General features: G+C 35.4%; 1 protein-coding gene across 3 annotated transcripts in view; it reads left to right on the forward strand.

Moving 5' to 3' along the window:
• The window catches only part of BLTP1 (bridge-like lipid transfer protein family member 1), a 279,425-nt gene that overhangs the window by 220,603 nt on the left and 35,619 nt on the right, over positions 1-23,203 (forward strand). For all 3 annotated transcript variants that reach the window (XM_053574435.1, XM_053574509.1, XM_053574580.1), the window contains exons 65-70: positions 4,804-4,913; positions 5,527-5,617; positions 6,153-6,215; positions 9,023-9,276; positions 20,902-21,117; positions 22,571-22,751. In XM_053574435.1, coding sequence (XP_053430410.1) covers positions 4,804-4,913; positions 5,527-5,617; positions 6,153-6,215; positions 9,023-9,276; positions 20,902-21,117; positions 22,571-22,751 — 915 coding nt within the window. The remainder of the gene's footprint in view (positions 1-4,803; positions 4,914-5,526; positions 5,618-6,152; positions 6,216-9,022; positions 9,277-20,901; positions 21,118-22,570; positions 22,752-23,203) is intronic.

Consider the following 23,203-nt stretch of genomic DNA (forward strand, 5'->3'; position numbering starts at 1 on the left):
ACACATAGAGGTCAAATAATTTTACCAAGGTTATAGAGCTAGTCATTCTCAGGGAGCCAAGATTCAAACCCAAGCAGTGGGACTCTATTGCCTATGCCCCTAGCCACAATGTTTTGTCTTCCTTTCATGAAATCACACCTGTTTTATAGTCTCAAATGTGAATTCTCTGAAATCTTTTGAGATGTCTATTCTTCTCCTATCCTGTTTTTCATGGTCAAAATTAACCTCTCAGCTACTGAGTATGCTTAGCACTTTATTTTTTCTTTTTTTTTTCCCTTTTGAGACTATTACAAGGGTACACATGTTTGTGTTACATAATTTACTTTTGTACATTTCAAATCAAAGTTATAAGTGTGCCCTTCACCCAGAATATGTGCATTGTACCAGTTGGGTAAGAATTTACCCAGCCCTTCCAACCCCCCTCCCACCTACTTGATTTCCATTGAGTTTTACTTCAATATATATGTGCACGTAAGTGTTGACCAACTAGTTCTAATTTACTGTTGAGTAATGTAGTGTTTGTTTTTCCATTCTTGTGATACTTCACTTAAAAGAATGGTCTCCATTTATATCCAGGTGGTATTAACCTTTTTTTTTATGATTTGCAGTACTCCATAGTGTACGTATACCACATTTTATTAATCCACTCATGTATTGATGGACACTTGGGTTGTTTCCGCATCTTTGCAATTGTGCTGCTATAAATGTATAAGTGCAAGCGTCTTTTTGATAAACTGTCTTTTTTCCTTTGGGTAAATACCTAGTAGTGGGTTCACTGGATCAAATAGTAGGTCTACTTTTAGTTCTTTGAGGCGTCTCCATACTTCCTTTCATAGAACAACCTGTGTGGAAAGCATTTCTATTTTTATCTTTATTTTTTACAGGTTAAGTTGCCTGCACTAGAGTTTGAGTCTAGTAGTGGAAAACTTTTTTTAAACCATTTCCTCCCTTTTCTGCTTGAATTTTTTTTAGTAAATAATTTTTAGAGCAGTTTTAGATTCACAGCAAAATTAAGAGGACAGAGATTTTCCATATAACCCCTGCCTTTCCACACGCATGGCCTCTCCACTATCAGTATTCCCTACCAGTGTCGTACATTTGTTATAAGTGATGTCCTACAATGACATTATTACCCACAGTAGTTTATATTGGGGTTCACTCTTGCTGTTCATATTCTGTGGGTTTGGACAAATGTGCAATGACCTATATGTACCATCACAGTATCAAACAAAGTAGTTTCACTGCCTTAAAATTCCTTTGTGCTCTGCCTACTCATGCCTGCCTTCCCTTAGCCCCGTGCAATAGCTGATATTTTTATTGTCTCCATAATTTTTCTTTTTCCATAATGTCATAAAGTATGGAGCCTTTTAGATTGGCTTCTTTCACTTAGTAATATACACTGGAACTCCCTCTATGTCTTTTCATGCTTGATAGCTCATTTCTTTTCAGCACTGAGTAATATTCTATCATCTGAATGAAACAGTTTATTTATCTACTCACCCACTGAAATTTTGGTTGCTTCTAAGTTTTTGCAATTATTTATAAAGCTGCTTATATAAACATCCATATGCAGATTTTTATGTGGTAGGTTTTCAACTCCTCTGAGTGTAAATACCAAAGAGTATGATTTCTGAATAGTAAGAGTATGTTTAGAAAAAAATGCCAAACTTCCATAGTGGTGATATCATTTTGCATTCCCATCAGGAGTGAATGAGGGTTTCTATGGTTCCACATGCTTACCAGTATTTGGTGTTGTCATTGTTCTAGATCTTTTTTCTGAGATTTACAGAGGGATCACACTATGTGGAAGAACCCTGTGACTGGGTTTTCCCTGGAGTTTTTCACCTTCAGACTTGTCTACACTAAGCCTCTAGCAATAAATCAGTTATAGCACAGGCTTTTCTTCCCTTGCACTAGTTCCCACAGCAGTTTCTACTTGTGGGCCTCTTTTCTGGGAAGCTATAACTCCCTGCATTTACCTGTCTATTTCTCTGACCTTGGGGGAAGGCATTTGCCCTCTGTCCCCTATTCTCTTAAAGATCCAAGAAGACTTGTTGATAGTTAAGTCACTTCATCATTTTAGTTGTTGTTAGGATGCAGTGGTAACTTCTAAATTACTTAAATGTGAAACTGAAAACCAAAAGTCAAAAAACTACTTTTCAAGAAAAGATACATCATTTTTAACTTTTTAAAAAGCAACAGAACCAAGCTTAAGACCAGCCTGAACAACATACGTAAGACCCTTCCTCTACAATAAACACTTAGAGGTCTAAAAATAGATCTGCCATTCAATCCTATAATCGTCTACTAGGTATATACCCAGAAGACCAAAAATCACATCATAGCAAAGACATTTGTACCAGAATATTTATTGCAGCCCAATTCATAATTGCTAAGTCATGGAAAAAGCCCAAGTGCCCATCAATCCATGAATGGATTAATAAATTGTGGTATATGTACACCATGGAATACTATGCAGCCTTAAAGAAAGATGGAGACTTTACCTCTTTCATGTTTACATGGATGGAGCTGGAACATATTCTTCTTAGTAAAGTATCTCAAGAATGGAAGAAAAAGTATCCAATGTACTCAGCCCTACTATGAAACTAATTCATGGCTTTCATATGAAAGCTATAACCCAGTTATAACCTAAGAATATGGGGAAGGGGGAGAGGGAGGGGAGGGAGAGGGGAGGATGGGTGGAGGGAGGGTGATTGGTGGGATTACACCTGCAGTACATCTTACAAGGGTATATGTGAAACATAGTAAATATAGAATATAAATGTCTTAACACAATAACTAAGAAAATGCCAGGAAGTCTATGTTAACCAGTGTGATGAAAATATGTCAAACGGTGTATAAAACCAGTGTGTGGTGCCCCATGATCGCATTAATGTACACAGCTATGATTTAATAATAAAAAATAAATAAAATAAATTTTTTATTTATATATATATATATTTTTTAAGCAGAACCTAGGCTGGGTTTGAACCCGCCACCACTGGTGCTTTAACCAGCGCTTTAAACACTGAGCTATAGATACCCATCTTACGATAAATTTTTAAAAAAATTAGCCAGACATGATGGCACACCTCTGTAGTCTCAGCTGCTCAGGAGTGTGAGGCAAGATGATCACTTGAGCCTAGGAGTTGGAGTTTGCAGAGAGCCGTGATGACACTACTGCATACTAGCCTAAGCAACAGAACCAGACACTGTCTCAAAATATAAAACAAGAAGTCTCCATTTTTTACCAGAATGAGGTTTTGGGGTGACACCCTAAAACACACATGTAAATCATAGCTGCTGCTGTCAAGGAAGGGGAAGGGGAAAAGGTTGCAGGGATCCAGGAGCCATTGGCTTATCCTCCCTTATCACCCCAAAAGGCCCAGAGAGCCTAGTTTGAATACCGCTCCAAATTATTTATTTAAATTCAAGATGAAATCCAATTTATTTGTCACTGGTCTCTGATAGTAATAAATGGATAGTGATGAACTATAACGTATAATTTTATATTTTAAAGTCTTGCTATTTACCTGGTAGAAATACAATATAGTATATTATTACTGATTATTTGTATACTATTGCGTGTTATACATGGTAACCTTGATAGGATGAGGGAAATAGTTAGAACTGTATCTGCATTCTTTTTTCTTTTGGAGACAGAGTCTCACTGTCACCCTCAGTAGAGTGCTGTGGTGTCACAGCTCACAGCAACTTCAAACTCTTAGGCTTCAGCAATTCTCTTCCCTCAGCCTCCCAAGTAGCTGGGACTACAGGTGCCCGCCACAACACCTGGCTATTTTTGTTGTTGTTGTTGTTGTAGTTGTCATTGTTGTTTGGCAGGCCTGGGCTAGATTCCAACCTGCCAGCTCCGGTATATGTGGCTGCTGCCCTAGCCACTGAACTATAGGCGCTAAGCCTGTATCTGCATTCTTAACACTTGTCTCCTGCAGCATTCCTCCTCAATTCCCTTTTACTCCTCTTGGATCACAAACCTGTTTTTAGTATCTAGCCCCCTCACAAGTTTCCAAAAGAGGGATTTGAAGACAAGAAGAATGTTCAAGTCACCTCTTACTTTCCTTTGTTATAATGAAAAGGAGTTATCGGATGGTACTTGAAATGATTGATATTCTTTTGCCCCATCCCCAACCCCACTTAGTTTTTTCCCAGAACATTTTAATTTCATTTTCTTCCTCTATTCTTTTCATTTCTTCTCACCTTCTTTCTGTACCACTCACCACTGTCCCAAATCTTTTTCTTTCTTCTTTTCCCTTTTCTCTTAGGTCAGCCAGTGGCTCATATTTTCATTGCACAAGTCCCTCTTAATCAACATTAGGGCCAAAGAATACTTGATTCCTACTCTACTTTGGTCCACCTATATATTAAGCAGCGTTTAAAGTCATCTGGAGGCTTGGCACTGTAGCTCAAGCAGCTAGGATGCCAGCCACATACACCAGAGCTGGCGGGTTCGAATCCAGCCCAGACTTGCCAACCAATAATGACAACTACAACCAAAAAATAGCTGGGCATTGTGGCCGGCACCTGTAGTCCCAGCTACTTAGTAGGCTGAGTCAAGAGAATTGCTTCAGCCCAAGAGCTTGACATTGCTGTGAGCTGTGACAGCACAGCACTCTACCCTGGGCGACAGCTTGAGACACTGTCTCAAAAAAAAAAAAAAAAAGTCATCTGGGAAAAACAAGTTAACTTATTTAATAGTAGAATGTTTTCTCTTTTATCTAAAGTCAAATATTGCAATAATAAACAATCTACTATAGTCACCTTTTTTCTCTCCCATTTCATTAGGCTGCTTCCCTAAAGGATAAGTGGGGTTTGGGTTACAAACCAAGTTATAACCGATCAAAAAGCATTTCTGCTTCTGGAAGACCACCTCTTAAGCGAATGGAAAGGGCAAGGTAATATGTATTTCATCCTATTAAACAAGTAATAAAATTGCTGATTCTTTTACCAGGGTCTACTTTTTTTATTATGTTCTAATGATAAAATTAAGATAATAAAAAATGGATTTTTATTAGTAAATATCATATCAAATGTAGACGTTTATTTGAGATTACATAATGTAGTGTATGTTTTTTAGTAATAAAGTATACTACTATTTAGAGAAGTTTTATGTGTGAACTAATAGACTATCCAAAGAAATGAAAATGTGCATATTAATAGCTACTACTCTAAATTTGTTAATTTAGAAAAGGTATATTTGCACAGATGTTCAAAATTTAACATCTTTGAAGTAAAATTCTGTCCTATAGTCCTGATTTACTAATTAGCACTGTAAAGTGAGATGTATAAATTGTTTATATGGTTTAATTTTAGAAAAATCTTGAGTTAATCACAACACTAAGTCTTTTATGGATGCTAAATGTAAAGAAATAGAATGCAGAAAGTTCTATTATTTGTTAAGGTAAATATAAATAGAATGTTAATGCCATTAATCAGACTTTTATATAGCCCAGGAATAATTTTCAAATGAGAATATTAGTGTCTTATAACTTTATATTTTACTTATAGTTCTCGAGTAGGAGAAACTGAAGAGCTCCCAGAAATCCGTGTGGATGCAGCATCTCCTGGACCCAGAGTAACTTTTAATATCCAGGACACAGTAAGATATTATTTGTTGGAGATACACATGGCTAAATAGCTTTTATAGATTACAAGATTATGATACTGTACATTTCAAAATAGTGAATCCTGCCTAAAGTGAAATACTCGATTATCATGGTTGAACTGTCTGAACATTATCAACAATTGGGACAGTTCCCTGATGCCATCATCTCATCATCTGAGAGCTACGTGGGTGGTGTTAGTGTTTTACATGCACAATAAAGACTCTCTAACTGCTTTTTTTTTAGGTAGAAAGGTTTTTATTGAATAATTTTTCTTTCAAGCAGGGATCCACATGAAATGTAAACGCAGAATATTTGTACTTATTTGTATATTTAATATATAGATAATAGATTTGTACTTATTTATGTATTTTAGTTTCATATGATTCCAAATCAAAGTTGTATTCTAATTTTATAGCGTGTTAAATTTTATATTAAAATGTTTGTTTTAGTTTTTTGTATATTTGCTTATTTTTAAACCACTGCTTATTTTTTATGAGTTCTTTTAATTTTCTTATTATTTTAATTAAGTTGAAAAATACAGTATGGGGAAGTACACCACAATCCAGCTGTCCTGGGGAAGGGTATTTTCAGGTACTTATTAAGAACAACATAAATTTTACTTTCAAACTAATTAACCACCCTGAAAATCTGCTTTAAAAATGTCTTCTTCTCATTTCCAACTAAACCCAGACCTCAAAAATATTTTACATAAAAGTTTAAAATTGTTTTAATTCTTTTTGATCATGTATATTTCATAAGCTCTCTGCATGAATATATCTTTTATGCTTCTGTGCACTTTAATATTAATCTTCAAAATTAAGTCTAAATCATCTTATCAAATCAGGTCAACAAAATCATAAACCAAAAACTGTAATTTATTAGTTATTTGTTAATCCCTAAGTGAATGAGTTTTTCTTTAATTCAGCTACAAAATGAATCTTTTCAAAAACCAAGATTAAGTATTTCACACTTCAGGGTGTCCCAAAAGTTGCCATACATAGGGAAATTATAGCTAAATGTGCCTTTATTTACAAAATATTCATTACAGTATTTTATAAAGTATTTACAAAATATTCTTTATTTTGGCCACCTATTTCTTTTTTCTTTTTTCTTCAAGGAAGTTTATTTCATTATATTATGGGGGCAAGTTTTGATTACATAGTTTGTTTTTGTAAATTTTAACTCAGAGTTACAGGTATGCCACTCATCTAGAAAGTGTGCAGTGTACCCATGCAAAGTACTTGTTGGATTTAAATTTACCCTTCCTCTTCTTCAAACTTAATGTAGTTGACCTACCAATAGGCTACCTCTTTCTATACACATAGGAAGTCTTCTCTTCTCTGTGTATAGGGGAATACGTTCCAAGATATTCCCTGTTACCTTAACTCAGAAAAAATTAATCACTGATTGTTACTTCTTTCGAGTCACCAGTATAAAAGAGCATTTTTAAAATTATCCATTTTAAAAATTATTCTCATGTTCAAAACTATGGAAAATGTGCTACACGATTATTTATCAATAGAATTAATATTTTTATAAGCCAAACATTTTCTTTAAATATAAACCATGAAAGTAAAAATTAATTTTAAATATGTTATGTAACAGATATATAAATGTTTGTCTAGAATTTTTCTATCAAGTTACACTTAAAAATTGGCACTTATTTCAAATGTATTTTCTACCCTTTCCTCACTCTCTTTAAGCTCAAGTCTCAACATACACACCCGTTTTTACTGAATTCAGTCAAAACTGGATTTAATTTTAAAACTATTTGATTCTAATATAGGATGCTTGACAAACATGTCTTTTTATCTAAAAAGAACATTTGCAAAAAATCATTTACATGAATGAATGGATTCTACTAATTAGGTGATTCTTAAAGGAATTAATATTTGAAGTGATTCAAATATTACAAGTGTATCCTGCTTTATTAAAAAAAGGCTTATAATAAATCATAAGTTAGATGATAGATATGAGTTTAGATATTAGGTTTTCTAATCATAAATGAGAAAATAGGTAACTAGGGTATGGTTAAATATAAAATAAATGTAAAACAAAGTAATCTACATAAACTCTTACCACAGTTGGGAAATTTTATTTTATCTGAGTTTATGTAGATTACTATCTCTTTGTTTTATATTTATTTTATATTTAGCCATATCTTAGTTACCTAATTCTCATTTATGTTTAGAAAATCTAAGATCTAAACTCATATCTATTATCTAACCTATAATAGTTGTTAATAACATGTATACTAAATAAAATAAAGAATACCTGGATTCTGCAAATGTTTGTAATTTTGACTGTAGGATTTCACTATGTATCTAACACGAGCATCCAATACTTTTTAGTAATAAATTACCTTACACATTATTCATATATCATTCTCAAATAAGACTCAAATAACTCTCTGAAACTAGGAATCAAAATCAATGTTATAGGAAGGTTGGGGGTTATTTTTGTTTTGTTTTGATTTGGATTGGTTTGGTTTATTGACCTACTTAAATACAGTGGCATCTTGGTGAAATCTTTAGTGACATGGTATTCATAAGATTACAGTCATCCTTTAGCATCTATGGGGGATTGGTTCCAGGACTACCATAGATGCCTATATCCAGAAATGCTCAAGTCCCTGATATAAAACAGTGCAATAGTTGCATATAATCAATGCATATTCTCCCGTATATATTCAATCATCTATAAAGTATAATACCTAATACCTTGTATAGGTATTATATGCTATGTACATAGTTGTTATACTCTATTTTTTTAATTCTTGTATTTTTTTTTTCTCAAGTATTTTTGGTCTGCAGTTGATTCAATCTGTGGGTGGATACAGAGAGCCTACTGTATTTATCCTAAAATACAGGATTCTTAAGTTTGATTGATTGATACATATTTTATTACTCAACTATTTATGCATCATTCTTCAACCCGTGAGGGGTTCATTTTAAAAAGATATATCCACAAAAAACATCTGCTAGCATGATGGCATAATAATATACTTTGTATTAAAACTGCATGCTCTTCCATCACTAACCGCTCTTTTCCATCCTGATTTACAGTTGATCACATTTCTTTTGTTTCTGCTTAAAAGAATGATAGTGTATACTAATTAAGGTGATATAGATATTGGCATGACATAAAGTAGAATTTCACTCTGATTTTTAGTGTGTCCATGGTGTTGACTTTCTGAGGTTTGACCTTCTGCTTCCTTCTATGGTGTACCATTTTATATTTTCACGAATCTGATCTTTCTTTCACTTCAGAGTGAAGAAATTCAATTCTGAGGGAATTTTAAAATGTTTAAATTTATATGTTTTTTTCTTTTTCTTTTTTGAATTCAGAAGGAACTTGAAACACAAATCTGATTCATATTTTTTCTTTATTTAAATCAGTTTCCAGAGGAGACAGAACTGGACCTTTTGTCAGTAACCATTGAAGGTCCCTCCCATTACTCATCAAATAGTGAGGGATCATGTTCCGTGTTCAGTTCTCCCAAAACTCCAGGAGGCTTTTCACCAGGCATTCCTTTCCAACCTGAAGAGGGTCGTCGGGATGACAGTTTGTCTTCTACAAGTGAAGATTCTGAGAAGGATGAAAAGGATGAAGACCATGACAAAGAAAAGTTTTATATTTACAGGAAACCCTCGTGAGTACCCTTTTTCTTTTGAGATCTTTAGGTAATATTTCAGAATCTAGAATGAGCTTAAAGTGTTATATACAAAAAGAAATCTCTTAACATGCGTAGGTTGAGTCAGACTAAGAGACATATCCCTATTTTACTAACACAATTGTTTCTCGCTAGCATTTTTAAAAAACTTAAATGGATTTTATCAAGTCACTAACTTATTTGTCCAAGATAATACTTAAGAAAATGGAAATAAAAATGTGATTATAGGTAAAACAGGAGGACTATATTCTTCCTGGCATTAAAAACTAACAAATTATAGGGATACACTTAATAGTGATATATGGTTAAGAAAAGTTGTTTCCTTTGCCCTACAGAAGTTTTTTACTTTGTTGTCCTACTTGTCTATTTTTGCTTTCTTGTCTGTGCTTTTGGTTCCATATAAATGAAACCATTGTGAAAGCCAGTGTTATGAAGCTTCTTCCGAATGTTTTTTCCTAACAGTTTTATAGGTTCAGGTCTTCTGTTTAAGTCTTTAATCCATTTTGAATTGACTTTTTGTAAAATAGAAGGGGCCAATTTCATTCTTTTGCATGTGGAAATCTAGTTTTCCCAGCACCACTTGCTGAAAAGCATGTGGCACTAGTTTTCTTTCCCTGTTTTTCTGTCTTTTAATAAAATCTGGAAAGTAACACTTAAGTTTTATAATTTGAGATTTGGGAGACTGGCAAGGCCAGGGCTAGGAACTCATCGAAACCCTAGTCCAGAGGCACGGCAACTTAAAGAGCAAGAGGAAGTGAAAGGAAAATTAGGGCAAGGAAACAGATAAAAGAAATCACTTAGGAGGAAGAATCAGCAGAAAAATCCTGGCAACATGAAAAACCAGTCCAGAGCAACCCCCCCAAGGGACTGTGAGGTAGCTACTACAGAGGATTCTACCTATAAAGAAATGTTAGAAATGACAGAAAGGGAATTTAGAGTACAGATGATGAAAACAATGAAGGAAATGATGGAAACAATGAAGGAAACTGCTGATAAAGTGGAAAATAACCAAAAGGAAATCCAACAACAGAATCAAATAAGAGACGAACAATATGAAGAATATAGAAAGGATATAGCAGAGCTGAAGGAATTGAAGCAGCCAATTAGGGAAGTTAAAGATGCAGTAGAAAGTATTGACAACAGATTAGACCATGCAGAAAAAAGAATCTTGGAGGTGGAGGACAAAGCTCTTGAGATCACTCAGATAGTTAAAGAGGCAGAATGGGTGGCGCCTGTGGCTCAAGGAGTAGGGCGCCGGTCCCATATGCCAGAGGTGGCGGGTTCAAACCCAGCCCCGGCCAAAAACCAAAAAAAAAAAAAAAAGAGGCAGACAAGAGAGAAAGCAGAACATTCACTGACAGAATTATGGGGCTTTATGAAGCGTTCAAACATATGAGTTATTAAGTATCCCAGGAGGGGAAGAAGAATGCCCCAGGGGAATGGAAGCCATACTAGAGAATATTATAAATGAAAATTTCCCAAATACCACCAACGATTCTGAGACACTTCTTTCAGAGGGATATTAGATTCCAGGTCACCTCAACTCTAACCAAGCTTCTCCAAGACACAATTGTGATGAACCTGTCCAAAGTCAAGACAAAAGAAAAAATTCTTCAAGCTGCCAGGAGTAAGCCCTAATTGACCTACAGGGGCAAATCCATCAGGGTGACTACAGACGTCTCTAATGAAAATTTCCAAGCAAGAAGACAATGGTCATCTACCTTTAATCTACTTAAACAGAAAAATCTCCAGCCCAGAATTCTATATCCTGCTAAGCTAAGCTTTAAAATTGACAGAGAAATCAAATCATTTACTGATATACAAACATTGAAGAAATTCACCACAACAAGACCAGCTGTATAGGAAATACTTCAACCTGTTCTACACACTGACCATCACAATGGATCAACAGCGAAGGAAGAACTCAGAAATTAAAGGACAGATCCTAACTTCCACACTGATGCAAAAGATAAAACTAAGCAATGGACTCTCACAAAATAAGATGAATAGAACACTACCACACTTATCAATTATCTCAATAAATTTTAATGGCTTGAATTCCCCACTGAAGAGGCATAGATTGGCTGACTAGATTAAAAAACACAAGCCATCCATTTGCTGTCTGCAGGAAACGTACCTAGCTTCAAAAGACAAATTAAAACTCCAAGTTAAGGGTTGGAAGACAATTTTTCAGGCAAACGGAATTCAGAAGAAAAGAGGGGTTGCAATGTTATTTTCAGATACATGTGGATTTGAAACAACTAAAGTCAAAGATACTCATTTTATATTGGTCAAGGGAAAAATACAACAAGAAGACATTTCAATTCTAAATATGCACCCAATTTAAATGCTCCCAGATTCTTGAAACGGACCTTACTCAGTCTGAGCAATATGATATCCTATAATACCATAATAACAGGGGACTTTAACACTCCTCTTACAGAGCTGGACAGATCCTCTAAACAGAAATTAAACAAAGATATAGGGACTTAAATGAGACCCTAGAACAGCTGTGCTTGATAGACACATATAGTACACTCCACACCAAAGGTAAAGAATATACATTCTTCTCATCACCCTATGGAACATTCTCCAAAATTGATCATGTCCTTGGACACAAAACAAACCTCAGCAGAATCAAAAGAATTGAAATTTTACCTTGTATTTTCTCAGACCAACCACAAGGCACTAAAGGTGGAACTCAACTCCAACAAAAATGTTCAACCCCACACAAAGGCATGGAAATTAAACAACCTTCTGTTGAATGACTGTTGGGTGCAAGAAGAAATAAAACAGGAAATCATTAACTTCCTTGAGCGTAACAACGATGACAACACAAGCTACCAAAACCTGTGGGATACTGCAAAAGCAGTCCTGAGAGGAAAATTTATCGCTTTACATGCCCACATTCAAAAAAACAGAAAGAGAGGACATCAACAAACAGACAAGCCATCTACTGGAATTGGAAAAATAACAAAGACACAAATTATCAGAACCTCTAGCACACCACAAAGGCAGTCCTAAGAGTGAAATTTATAGCACTGCAAGCCTTCCTCAAGAAAACAGAAAGAGAGGAAGTTAACAACTTAATGGGACATCTCAAGCAACTGGAAAAGGAAGAAAATTCCAACCCCAAACCAAGTAGAAGAAAAGAAATAACCAAAACTAGAGCAGAATTAAATGAAATTGAAAACAAAAGAATTATACAACAGATCAATAAATCAAAAAGTTGGTTTTTGAAAAAGTCAATAAAATAAACCTTTAGCTAACCTAACCAGGAAAAAAAAGTAAAATCTCTAATCTCATCAATCAGAAACGACAAAGACAAAATAACAACAGACTCCTTAGAAATTCAAAAAATCCTAAATGAACATTACAAGAAATGTTATTCTCAGAAATACGAAAATCTGAAGGAAATTGACCAATACTTGGAAGCATGTCACCTTCCAAGACTTCGCCAGAATCAAGTGGAAATGTTGAACAGGCCAATATCAAGTTCTGAAATAGCATCAACCATACAAAATCTCCCTAAAAAGAAAAGCCCGAGACCAGATGGCTTCACGTCAGAATTCTACCAAACTTTTCAAGAGGAACTAGTACCTATAGTACTCAACCTGTTCCAAAATGTAGAAAAAGAAGGAAGACTACCCAACATGTTCTATGAAGCAAACATCACCCTGATCCCCAAATCAGGAAAAGACCCAAGAAGAAAAGAAAATTATAGACCAATATCACTAATGAATATAGATGCAAAAATATTCAACAAGATCCTAACAAACAGAATCCAGCAACACATCAAACAAATTATACATCATGACCAAGTCAGTTTTATCCCAGGGTCTCAAGGCAAGTTCAATATATGTAAATCTGTAAGTATAATTCAGCACATAAACAAATTAAAAAGCAAAGACCATATGATTCTCTCAATTGATGCAGAAAAAGCTTTTGATAATATCCAGCATCCTTCATGATCAGAACACTTAAGAAAATTGGTATAGAAGGGACATTTCTTAAACTAATAGAGGCCATCTACAGCAAACCCACAGCCAATATCGTATTGAATGGAGTTAAATTGAAATCATTTCCACTCAGATCAGGAACCAGACAAGGCTGCCCATTATCTCCAATGCTCTTTAACGTTGTAATGAAAGTTTTAGCCACCGCAATTAGGGAAGAAAAGGCGATCAAGGTTACCCATATAGGGTCAGAAGAGATCAAACTTTCGCTCTTCGCAGATGGTATGATTGTATACCTGGAAAACACAAGGGATTCTACTACAAAACTCTTAGAAGTGATCAACATTCATAAATCAGTAGCCTTTATATATACCAACAATAGTCAAGCTGATAAAACAGTTAAGGACTCTATTCCATTCACAGTAGTGCCAAAGAAGATGAAATATTTGGGAGTTTATCTAACAAAGGACATGAAAGATCTCTATAAAGAGAACTATGAAACTCTAAGAAAAGAAATAGCTGAAAATGTTAACAAATGGAAAAACATACCATGCTCATGGCTGGGAAGAATCAACATTGGTAAAATGTCCATACTACCCAAAGCAATATACAATTTTAATGCAATCCCAATTAAAGCTCCACTGTCATTCTTTAAACATCTTGAAAAAACAATACTTCGTTTTATATGGAATCAGATAAAACCTCGAACAGCCAAGACATTACTCAGAAATAAAAACAAAGCAGGAGGAATCATGCTACCAGACCTCAGACTATACTATAAATCGATAGTGATCAAAACAGCATGATACTGGCACCAAAGCAGAGAAGTAGATGTCTGGAACAGAATAGAGAACCGAGAGATGAATCCAGCTACTTTCCGTTATTTGATCTTTGACAAGCCAATTAAAAACATTCAGTGGGGAAAAGATTCCCTATTTAACAAATGGTGCTGGGTGAACTGGCTGACAACCTGCAGAAGACTGAAACTGGACCCACACCTTTCACCATTAACTAAAATAGACTCTCACTGGATTAAAGATTTAAACTTAAGACACGAAACTATAAAAATACTAGAAGAGAGTGCAGGGAAAACCCTTGAAGAAATCAGTCTGGGTGAGTATTTTATGAGGAGGAACCCCCCAGGCAATTGAAGCAGCTTCAAAAATACACTACCAGGACCTGATCAAACTAAAAAGCTTCTGCACAGCCAAGAACACAGTAAGTAAAGCAAGCAAACAGCTCTTAGACTGGGAGAAGATATTTGCAGGTTATGTCTCCGCCAAAGGTTTAATAACCAAAATCCACAGAGAACTCAAATGTATAAGCAAGAAAAGAACAAGTGATCCCATCACAGGCTGGGCAAGGGACTTGAAGAGAAACTTCTCTGAAGAAGACAGGCGCATGGCCTACAGACATATGAAAAAATGCTCATCATCTTTAATCATCAGAGAAATGCAAATCAAAACTACTTTGAGATATCATCTAACTCCAGAAAGATTAGCCCGTATCACAAAATTCCAAGACCAGAGATATTGGCGTGGATGTGGAGAAAAGGGAACACTTCTACACTGCAGGTGGGAATGCAAGTTAATACATTCCTTTTGGAAAGGTGTTTGGAGAACACTTAGAGATCTAAAAATAGACCTGCCATTCAATCCTATAATTCCTCTACTAGGTATATACCCAGAAGACAAAAAATCACATTATAACAAAGATATTTGTACCAGAATGTTTATTGTAGCCCAATTCATAATTGCTAAGTCATGGAAAAAGTCCAAGTGCCCATCAATCCATGAATGGATTAATAAATTGTGGTATATGTACACCATGGAATATTATGCAGCGTTAAAGAAAGATGGAGACTTTACCTCTTTCACGTTTATATGGATGGAGCTGGAACATATTTTTCTTAGTAAAGTATCTCAAGAATGGAAGAAAAAATATCCAGTGTACTCAGCCCTACTATGAAACTAATTTATGGCTTTCACATGAAAGCTATAACCCAGTTATAACCTAAGAATAGGGGGAAGGGGGAGAGGAAGGGGAGGGAGGGGGTAGGATGGTCAGAGGGAGGGTGATTAATGAGATTACACCTGCGGTGCATCTTAGAAGGGTATATGTGAAACTTAGTAAATGTAGAATATAAATGTCTTAACACAATAACTAAGAAAATGCCAGGAAGGCTATGTTAACCAGTGTGATGAAAGTGTGTCAAACGGTGTATAAAACCAGTGTATGGTGCCCCATGATCACATTAATGTATATAGCTATGATTTAATAATAAAAAAGAACAATCTAAACCTAATCCTAGCAGAAGAAAAGAAATATCCAAAATTAAATCAGAGATTAATGAAATTGAAAAAAAAAAGAATCATTCAGAAAATTAATGAAATAAGGAGTTGGCTTTTTGAAAAAATAAATAAAATAGATAAACCTTTGGCCAGACTAACTGGAAATAGAAAAGGAAAATCTCTAATAACCTCAATCAGAAATGATAAAGGGGAAATAACAACTGATGGGCGGCACCTATGGCTCAAAGGAATAGGGCACCAGCCCCATATGCCAGAGCTGGTAGGTTCAAACCCAGCCCTGGCCAAAAACTGCAAAAAAAAAAGGAAATAACAACTGATGCCACAGAGATTCAAGAGATCATCTCTGACTACTACCAGAAACTCTATGCCCAGAAATTTGACAATGTGAATGAAATGGATCAATATTTCGAAACACACCCTCTCCCTAGACTTAGCCAGAAAGAAATAGAACTCCTGAACAGACCAATTTCAAGCACTGAGATTAAAGAAACAATAAAAAAAGCTTCCAACAAAAAAAATGCCCTGGTCCAGATGGCTTCACACCAGAATTCTATCAAACCTTCAAGGAAGAGCTTATTCCCATACTACAGAAATTATTCCAAAAAATTGAGGAAGGAATCTTCCCCAACACGTTCTATGAAGCAAACATCACTCTGATACCAAAACCCGGAAAAGACCCAACTAAAAAGGAGAATTTCAGACCAATTTCACTAATGAATATAGATGCAAAAATTATCAACAGAATAATTTACAATAAGATTATAGCTTACCATTTAAAAAGTCATACATCATGATCAAGTAAGTTTCATCCCAGGGATGCACGGCTGGTTTAACATACGCAAGTCCATAAACCTTATCCACCGTATTAACAGAAGCAAAAACAAAGACCATATGATCCTCTCAATAGATGCAGAAAAAGCATTCGATAAAATCCAGCATTCTTTTCTAATTAGAACACTGAAGAGTATAGGCATAGGTGGCACATTCTGAAACTGATCGAAGCTATCTATGACAAACCCACATCTAATATTTTACTGAATGGAGTCAAACTGAAAGCTTTTCCTCTCAGAACTGGAACCAGACAAGGCTGTCCTCTGTCACCTTTACTATTCAACATGGTGCTGGAAGTTCTAGCCAATTCAATTAGGCAAGACAAGGAAATAAAGGGCATCCGAATGTGAGCAGAGGAGGTCAAACTCTCCCTCTTTGCTGCCGAATTGATCTTATACTTAGCGAACCCCAAAGATTCTACCACAAGACTCCTGGAAGTCATCAAAAAATACAGTAATGTCTCAGGATATAAAATCAATGTCCACAAGTCAGTAGCCTTTGTATACGCCAATAACAGTCAAGATGAGAGGCTAATAAAGACACAACTCCCTTCACCATAGTTTCAAAGAAAAGGAAATACCTAGGAATATACCTAACAAAGGAGGCAAAGGACCTCTATAAAGAAAACTACGAAATCCTCAGAAAGGAAATAGCAGAGAATATCAACAAATGGAAGAACATACCATGCTCATGGATGGGAAGAATCAACACTGTTAAAATGTCTATACTTCCCAAAGCAATCTACCTATTCAATGCCATTCCTATTAAGATACCAACATCATACTTTCAAGATTTGAAAAAAATGATTCTGCATTTTGTATGGATCCAGAAAAAACTCTGTATAGCCAAGGCAGTTCTTAGTAATAAAAACAAAGCTGGGGGCATCACCATACCAGATTTTAGTCTGTACTACAAAGCCATAGTGGTCAAGACAGCATGGTACTGGCACAAAAATAGAGACATAGACATTTGGAATTGAATAGAAAACCAGGAAATGAAATGAATATCTTTTTTTTTTTATCTCTTTTTTTATTTTTATTTATTTATTTATATTTTATTGTTAAATCATAGCTGTGTACATTAGTGCAATCGCCTGTACCCATTCAAAGATGCACCATAGATGTGGCCCCACCCATTACCCTCCCTCCACCCGTTCCCCTTCCTTGGCCCTTTCCCCATAGTCTTGTGCTATAGTTGGGTTATAGTCTTCATGTGAAAGCTATAATTTAGCTTCATAGTAGGGCTGAGTACATTGGATACTTTTTCTTCCATTCCTGAGATACTTTGCTAAGAAGAGTATGTTCCAGCTCCATCCATGTAAACATGAAAGAGGTAAAGTCTCCATCTTTCTTTAAGGCTGCATAATATTCCATGGTATACATGTACCACAATTTGCTAGTCCATTCGTGGGTCAATGGGCACGTGGGCTTCTTCCATGACTTAGCAATTATGAATTGGGCTGCAATAAACATTCTGGTACAGATGTCTTTGTTATATTGTGACTTTTGGTCTTCTGGGTATAAACCTAGTAAAGGAATTAGAGGATTGAATGGCAGGTCTATTTTTAGGTCTCTAAGTGTTCTCCAAACGTCCTTCCAGAAGGAACGTATTAGTGGGCATTTCCACCAGCAGTGTAGAAGTGTGCCCTTTCCTCCACATCCACGCCAACATTTCTGGTTTTGGGATTTTGTTATGTGAGCTACTCTTACTGGGGTTAGGTGATATCTCAGAATAGTTTTGATTTGCATTTCTTTGATGATTAAGGATGATGAGCTTTTCTTCATGTGTTTGTAGATCTTGTGTCGGTCTTCTTTAGAGAAGTTTCTCTTCAAGTCCCTTGCCCACCCTGAGATGGGGTCACGTGTTCTTTTCTTGTTAAGTTTGAGTTCTTTGTGGATTCTGGTTATTAGACCTTTATCAGAGGTATAACTTGCAAATATTTTCTCTCATTCTGAGGGCTGTCTGCTTGCTTTACTCACTATGTTCTTGGCTGTGCAGAAGCTTTTCAGTTTGATCAGGTCCCAGTAGTATATTTTTGATACTGCTTCAATTGCCTGGGGAGTCCTCCTCATAAAATATCCACCCAGGCCGATTCCTTCAAGAGTTTTCTCTGCACTTTCTTCAAGTATTTTTATAGTTTCATGTCTTAAGTTTAAATCTTTAATCCAGTGAGAGTCTATCTTAGTTAATGGTGAAAGGTGTGGGTCCAGTTTCAATATTCTACAGGCTGTCAGCCAGTTCACCCAGCACCATTTGTTAAATAGGGAATCTTTTCCCCACTGAATGTTTTTAATTGGCTTGTCAAAAATCAGATAACAGTAAGTAGCTGGATCCATCTCTTGGTTCTCTATTCTGTTCCAGACATCTACTTCTCTGCTTTGGTGCCAGTACCTTGCTGTTTTGATCACTATGGATTTATAGTACAGTCTCAGGTCTGGTAGTGTGATTCCTCCTGCTTTGTTTTTTTTGCTCAGTAATGTTTTGGCTATTCGAGGTTTTTTCTGATTCCCTATAAAACGAAGTATTATTTTTTCAAGATCTTTAAAGTATGACAATGGAACTTTAATAGGAATTGCATTGACATTATATATTGCTTTGGGCAGTATGGACATTTTAACAATGTCAATTCTTCCCAGCCATGAGCATGGTATGTTTTTCTATCTGTTAACATCTTCGGCTATTTCTTTTCTTAGAGTTTCATAGTTCTCTTTGTAGATACCTTTCACGACCTTTGTTCGGTATACTCCCAAATATTTCATCTTCTTTGGTACTACTGTGAAAGGAATAGAGTCCTTGACCGTTTGTTCGGCTTGGTTATTGTTGGTATATATAAAGGCTACAGATTTATGGGTGTTGATTTTGTAGCCTGAGACATTGCTCTTATAACCACCTAATCTTCAATAAACCAATCAAGAACATACCTTGAAGGAAAGACTCCCTGTTCAATAAATGGTGCTGGGAGAACTGGATATCCATATGTAAAAGACTGAAACTGGACCCACACCTTTCTCCACTCACAAAAATTGATTCAAGATGGATAAAGGACTTAAATTTAAGGCATGAAACGATAAAAATCCTCAAAGAAAGCATAGGAAAAACACTGGAAGATATTGGCCTGGGGGAAGACTTCATGAAGACTGCCGTGGCACTTGCAACAACAACGAAAATAAACAAATCGGACTTCATTAAACTGAAAAGTTTCTGTACAGCTAAGGAGACAACAACCAAAGCAAATAGACAAGCTACACAATGGGAAAGGATATTTGCACATTTTGAATCAGACAGAAGCTTGATAACTAGGATGTATAGAGAATTCAAATTAATCCACATGAAAAAAGCCAACAATCCCATAAATCAATGGGCAAGAGACATGAATAGAACCTTCTCTAAAGAAGACAGACAAATGGCTAACAAACATATGAAAAAATGCTCATCATCCCTAATTATTAGAGAAATGCAAATCAAAACCACCCTGAGATCATCTAACCCCAGTGAGAATGGCCCACATCACAAAATCTCAAAACTGCAGATGCTGGTGGGGTGTGGAGAAAAGGGAACACTTACACTGCTGGTAGAACTGCAAGGAAGGAAGTATGGAGAACCCTCAAAGAACTTAAGCTAAACTTCCCATTTGATCCTGAAATCCCATTTCTGGGCATCTATCCAGAAGGAAAAAAATTCTTTTATCATAAGGACACTTGCACTAGACTGTTTATTGCAGCTCAATTTACAATCACCAAAATACAGAAACAGCCTAAATATCCACCAACCCAGGAATGGATTAACAAGCTGTGGTACACTATGGAATACTATTCAGCCATTTAAAAAAACGGAGACTTTACAGCCTTTGTATTAACCTGGAACATATTATTCTTAGTAAAGCATCACAAGAATGGAGAAGCATGAATCCTATATACTCAATTTTGATATGAGGACAATTAATGACAATGACATGGTGGGCATGGGGGAAGGGGAGAGCAGAGAGAGAAAGGAGGAGGAAGGGATGGGGAAAGGAAAAGCAGAAAGAGGGAAGGAGCATGTGCCACACCTTTTGGGGGCAAAACACAATTGTAAGCGGGACTTTCCCTAACAAATGCAATCAGTGTAACCTGGTTTCTTATATCCTCAATGAATCCCCAACAATAAAAAAAAAATAAAATGAAAATAAAAAGTTTTATAACTTGAGAAAAGTGAAATGTTCTCCAAGATATAAAATGTACTTCATATACTAGTATTCAAAACTTTTTAATAGCTGTGATTACCCCTCTGTCCTCTTCACCTAGTACATTGCCTGCCATATTATAGCTACTCATAACATAGATGTTGAATGAAATTGGACTCAGAACTTAGGAAAATTTCAATTAGTATGAGCTAGTTGAGTAATTTATATGAATTTATAAAATGGTAAAATTACATATTATTGCTCACATAATATGCTGGAAAATCATTTGTTAAAAAGACTTCCTGTTTTACTGCAACATAATGATCAGTTGCCTTTTCTCTAGACATACATCTCGTAAAAAAGCAACAGGTTTTGCTGCTGTTCATCAGCTATTTACAGAACGTTGGCCAACAACACCAGTCAACCGAAGTCTTAGTGGAACAGCTACAGAGAGAAATATTGACTTTGAACTTGATATACGGGTTGAAATTGATAGCGGAAAATGTGTACTCCACCCAACTACCCTTTTACAAGAACATGATGATATAAGTTTGAGAAGGTAAGAAATGGTTGAAAAAGAATACATACATATTTCGAAGGATTTATCTTTCTAAATACTATTTTTATAACATTAAATTATAACAGACTTCCTCCTTGTCCCAAAATGCAAATTTCAAGGGTAGATTTAATTATGGTTGTAATGGTCATGCTGTTATTTCCATAGTTTACAATTTCTTTCAATAAGAGCATAGAATTTTCTGGCAACTAAAAATAGATGTCTGAATTAGCAAATTTGTTAATTAATATAGTTACATCTTTGGAATTTTCCTTTTAATAAGTATGAATTTATCAGTCTATGACCTATTGTTTTGATATTTTTGTTTTAAAGAACAATGCAATTCTCAGATGTACCTTGGTGATCGAGAATTTTAGGAGTTCCTAAATAAGAAAGATCAGGAAACAGTTGCAGAGAGAAGCCATAATCACAACTTTACAATTTGTTTTCATCATTAACTAAATGTTGATATAAGCAGGCTTAACATAAGGTTGTTTTTTTCTTTGAATTTTTGTTTTGCTCTTCTTTCTTCATTTAAAAATGAACTGTAAAATTTAATAATGGTTATAATTGAGTGGATGGATAGAAATGTACATAAAAGAAGAATGGCAGAATGCTGACACCTGTTGAAGCTGGGTAATGGGCACATGGGGATCATAACGAATACTATTCTGTTTACTTTTTTTTTTTCTTTTGAGACAGAGTCTCACTATGTCACCCTAGGTAGAGTGCCATGGCGTCATAGTTCATCAAACTCTTGGGCTTAAGTGATTCTCTTGCCTCAGCCTCCTAAGTAGCTGGGACTACAGGAATCTGCCACAATGCCTGGCTATTTTTTTGTTGTAGCTGTCATTGTTGTTTGGCAGGCCGGGGTGGGGTTCCAACCTGCCAGCCCCAGCGTATGTGGCCGGCGCCCTGGCCCCTGAGCTATACGCACCGAGCCTCTGTTTACTTTTTATATACTTGAAATTTTCCATAATAAAAGATTTTTAAAATGATGTGTTTGTCTAATCAGGCTTTTATAAAATAGAGAGAAAATTAAAAGGCAATTTAAACAGTTAAAATCTCCTACAAATATGGTAGTGATGATAAAAAAGAATGACTGTTAGTTTAATTTTGGTTGAACCATAATGATCCATAATAAATAGCTGGTTTTTAATACCTAAAGGGCAAGTTCATCAGGTTCTGCCTAACATGTTCAAGTGAAATAGTCATGAACTTGGTAAAGAATAAAGGTAACTCCCATATGTAGTTATGGAACATATATAGCATTTATATCACTTATGCAAGACATTAACCAGTCTAGCTACAGATACTGCTGAGCTTTACTTTTTTAACTTTTTAAATGAAGATTACAGTCTATTTACTACGTAAATAAAGCTTGGCTTTTAAGCAAGGGAAGAGATAAATGTATTTTTATTAAAAAAAGATAAAACATTTTTTTTTTTATTCATAGGAGTTATGATCGGAGTTCCAGGAGCTTAGATCAAGATTCTCCTTCAAAAAAGAAGAAATTTCAAGCAAATTATGCTTCTACCACTCATTTAATGACTGGCAAAAAAGTGCCATCATCTCTGCAAACAAAGCCTAGTGACTTAGAAACAACAGTATTTTACATTCCTGGAGTTGATGTAAAGGTAAAAGCCTAGTTGCCTACTATAAGAGATTAGATTATTAGTAACAGTGCTCATTCTATTAAACTGAAACCTTGTGAGTTTTTTGTCTAATACAGCCATATCGTGAATATAAGAACATCTAAATTGCAGGTTGTCTCTTTATTTAAACAGCTTTTTCCATGAAAGTTTGCCATAAAGAAGTTAATTTTCTTTTCTGTAGATATTCAAACATACTTGCTAAATTCTCGCTTGATCTAACTTCATTAAAGAACAATTTTTGGGTTCTAAAATTATAGAATAATACACTATTGAGATGGAAGGAACTTTAAAGATTATCTGGAATTACCTTTCTCATTAAAAAAATGAAAAACGTTGGGGCCTTAGTGTGTATCACACTTTATGGGGGCAAGACATGATTGCAAGAGGGACTTTACCTAACAATTGCAATCAGTGTAACTGGCTTATTGTACCCT

The sequence above is a fragment of the Nycticebus coucang genome, chromosome 1, assembly GCF_027406575.1.
Source record: "Nycticebus coucang isolate mNycCou1 chromosome 1, mNycCou1.pri, whole genome shotgun sequence".
NCBI lineage: Eukaryota > Metazoa > Chordata > Mammalia > Primates > Lorisidae > Nycticebus > Nycticebus coucang.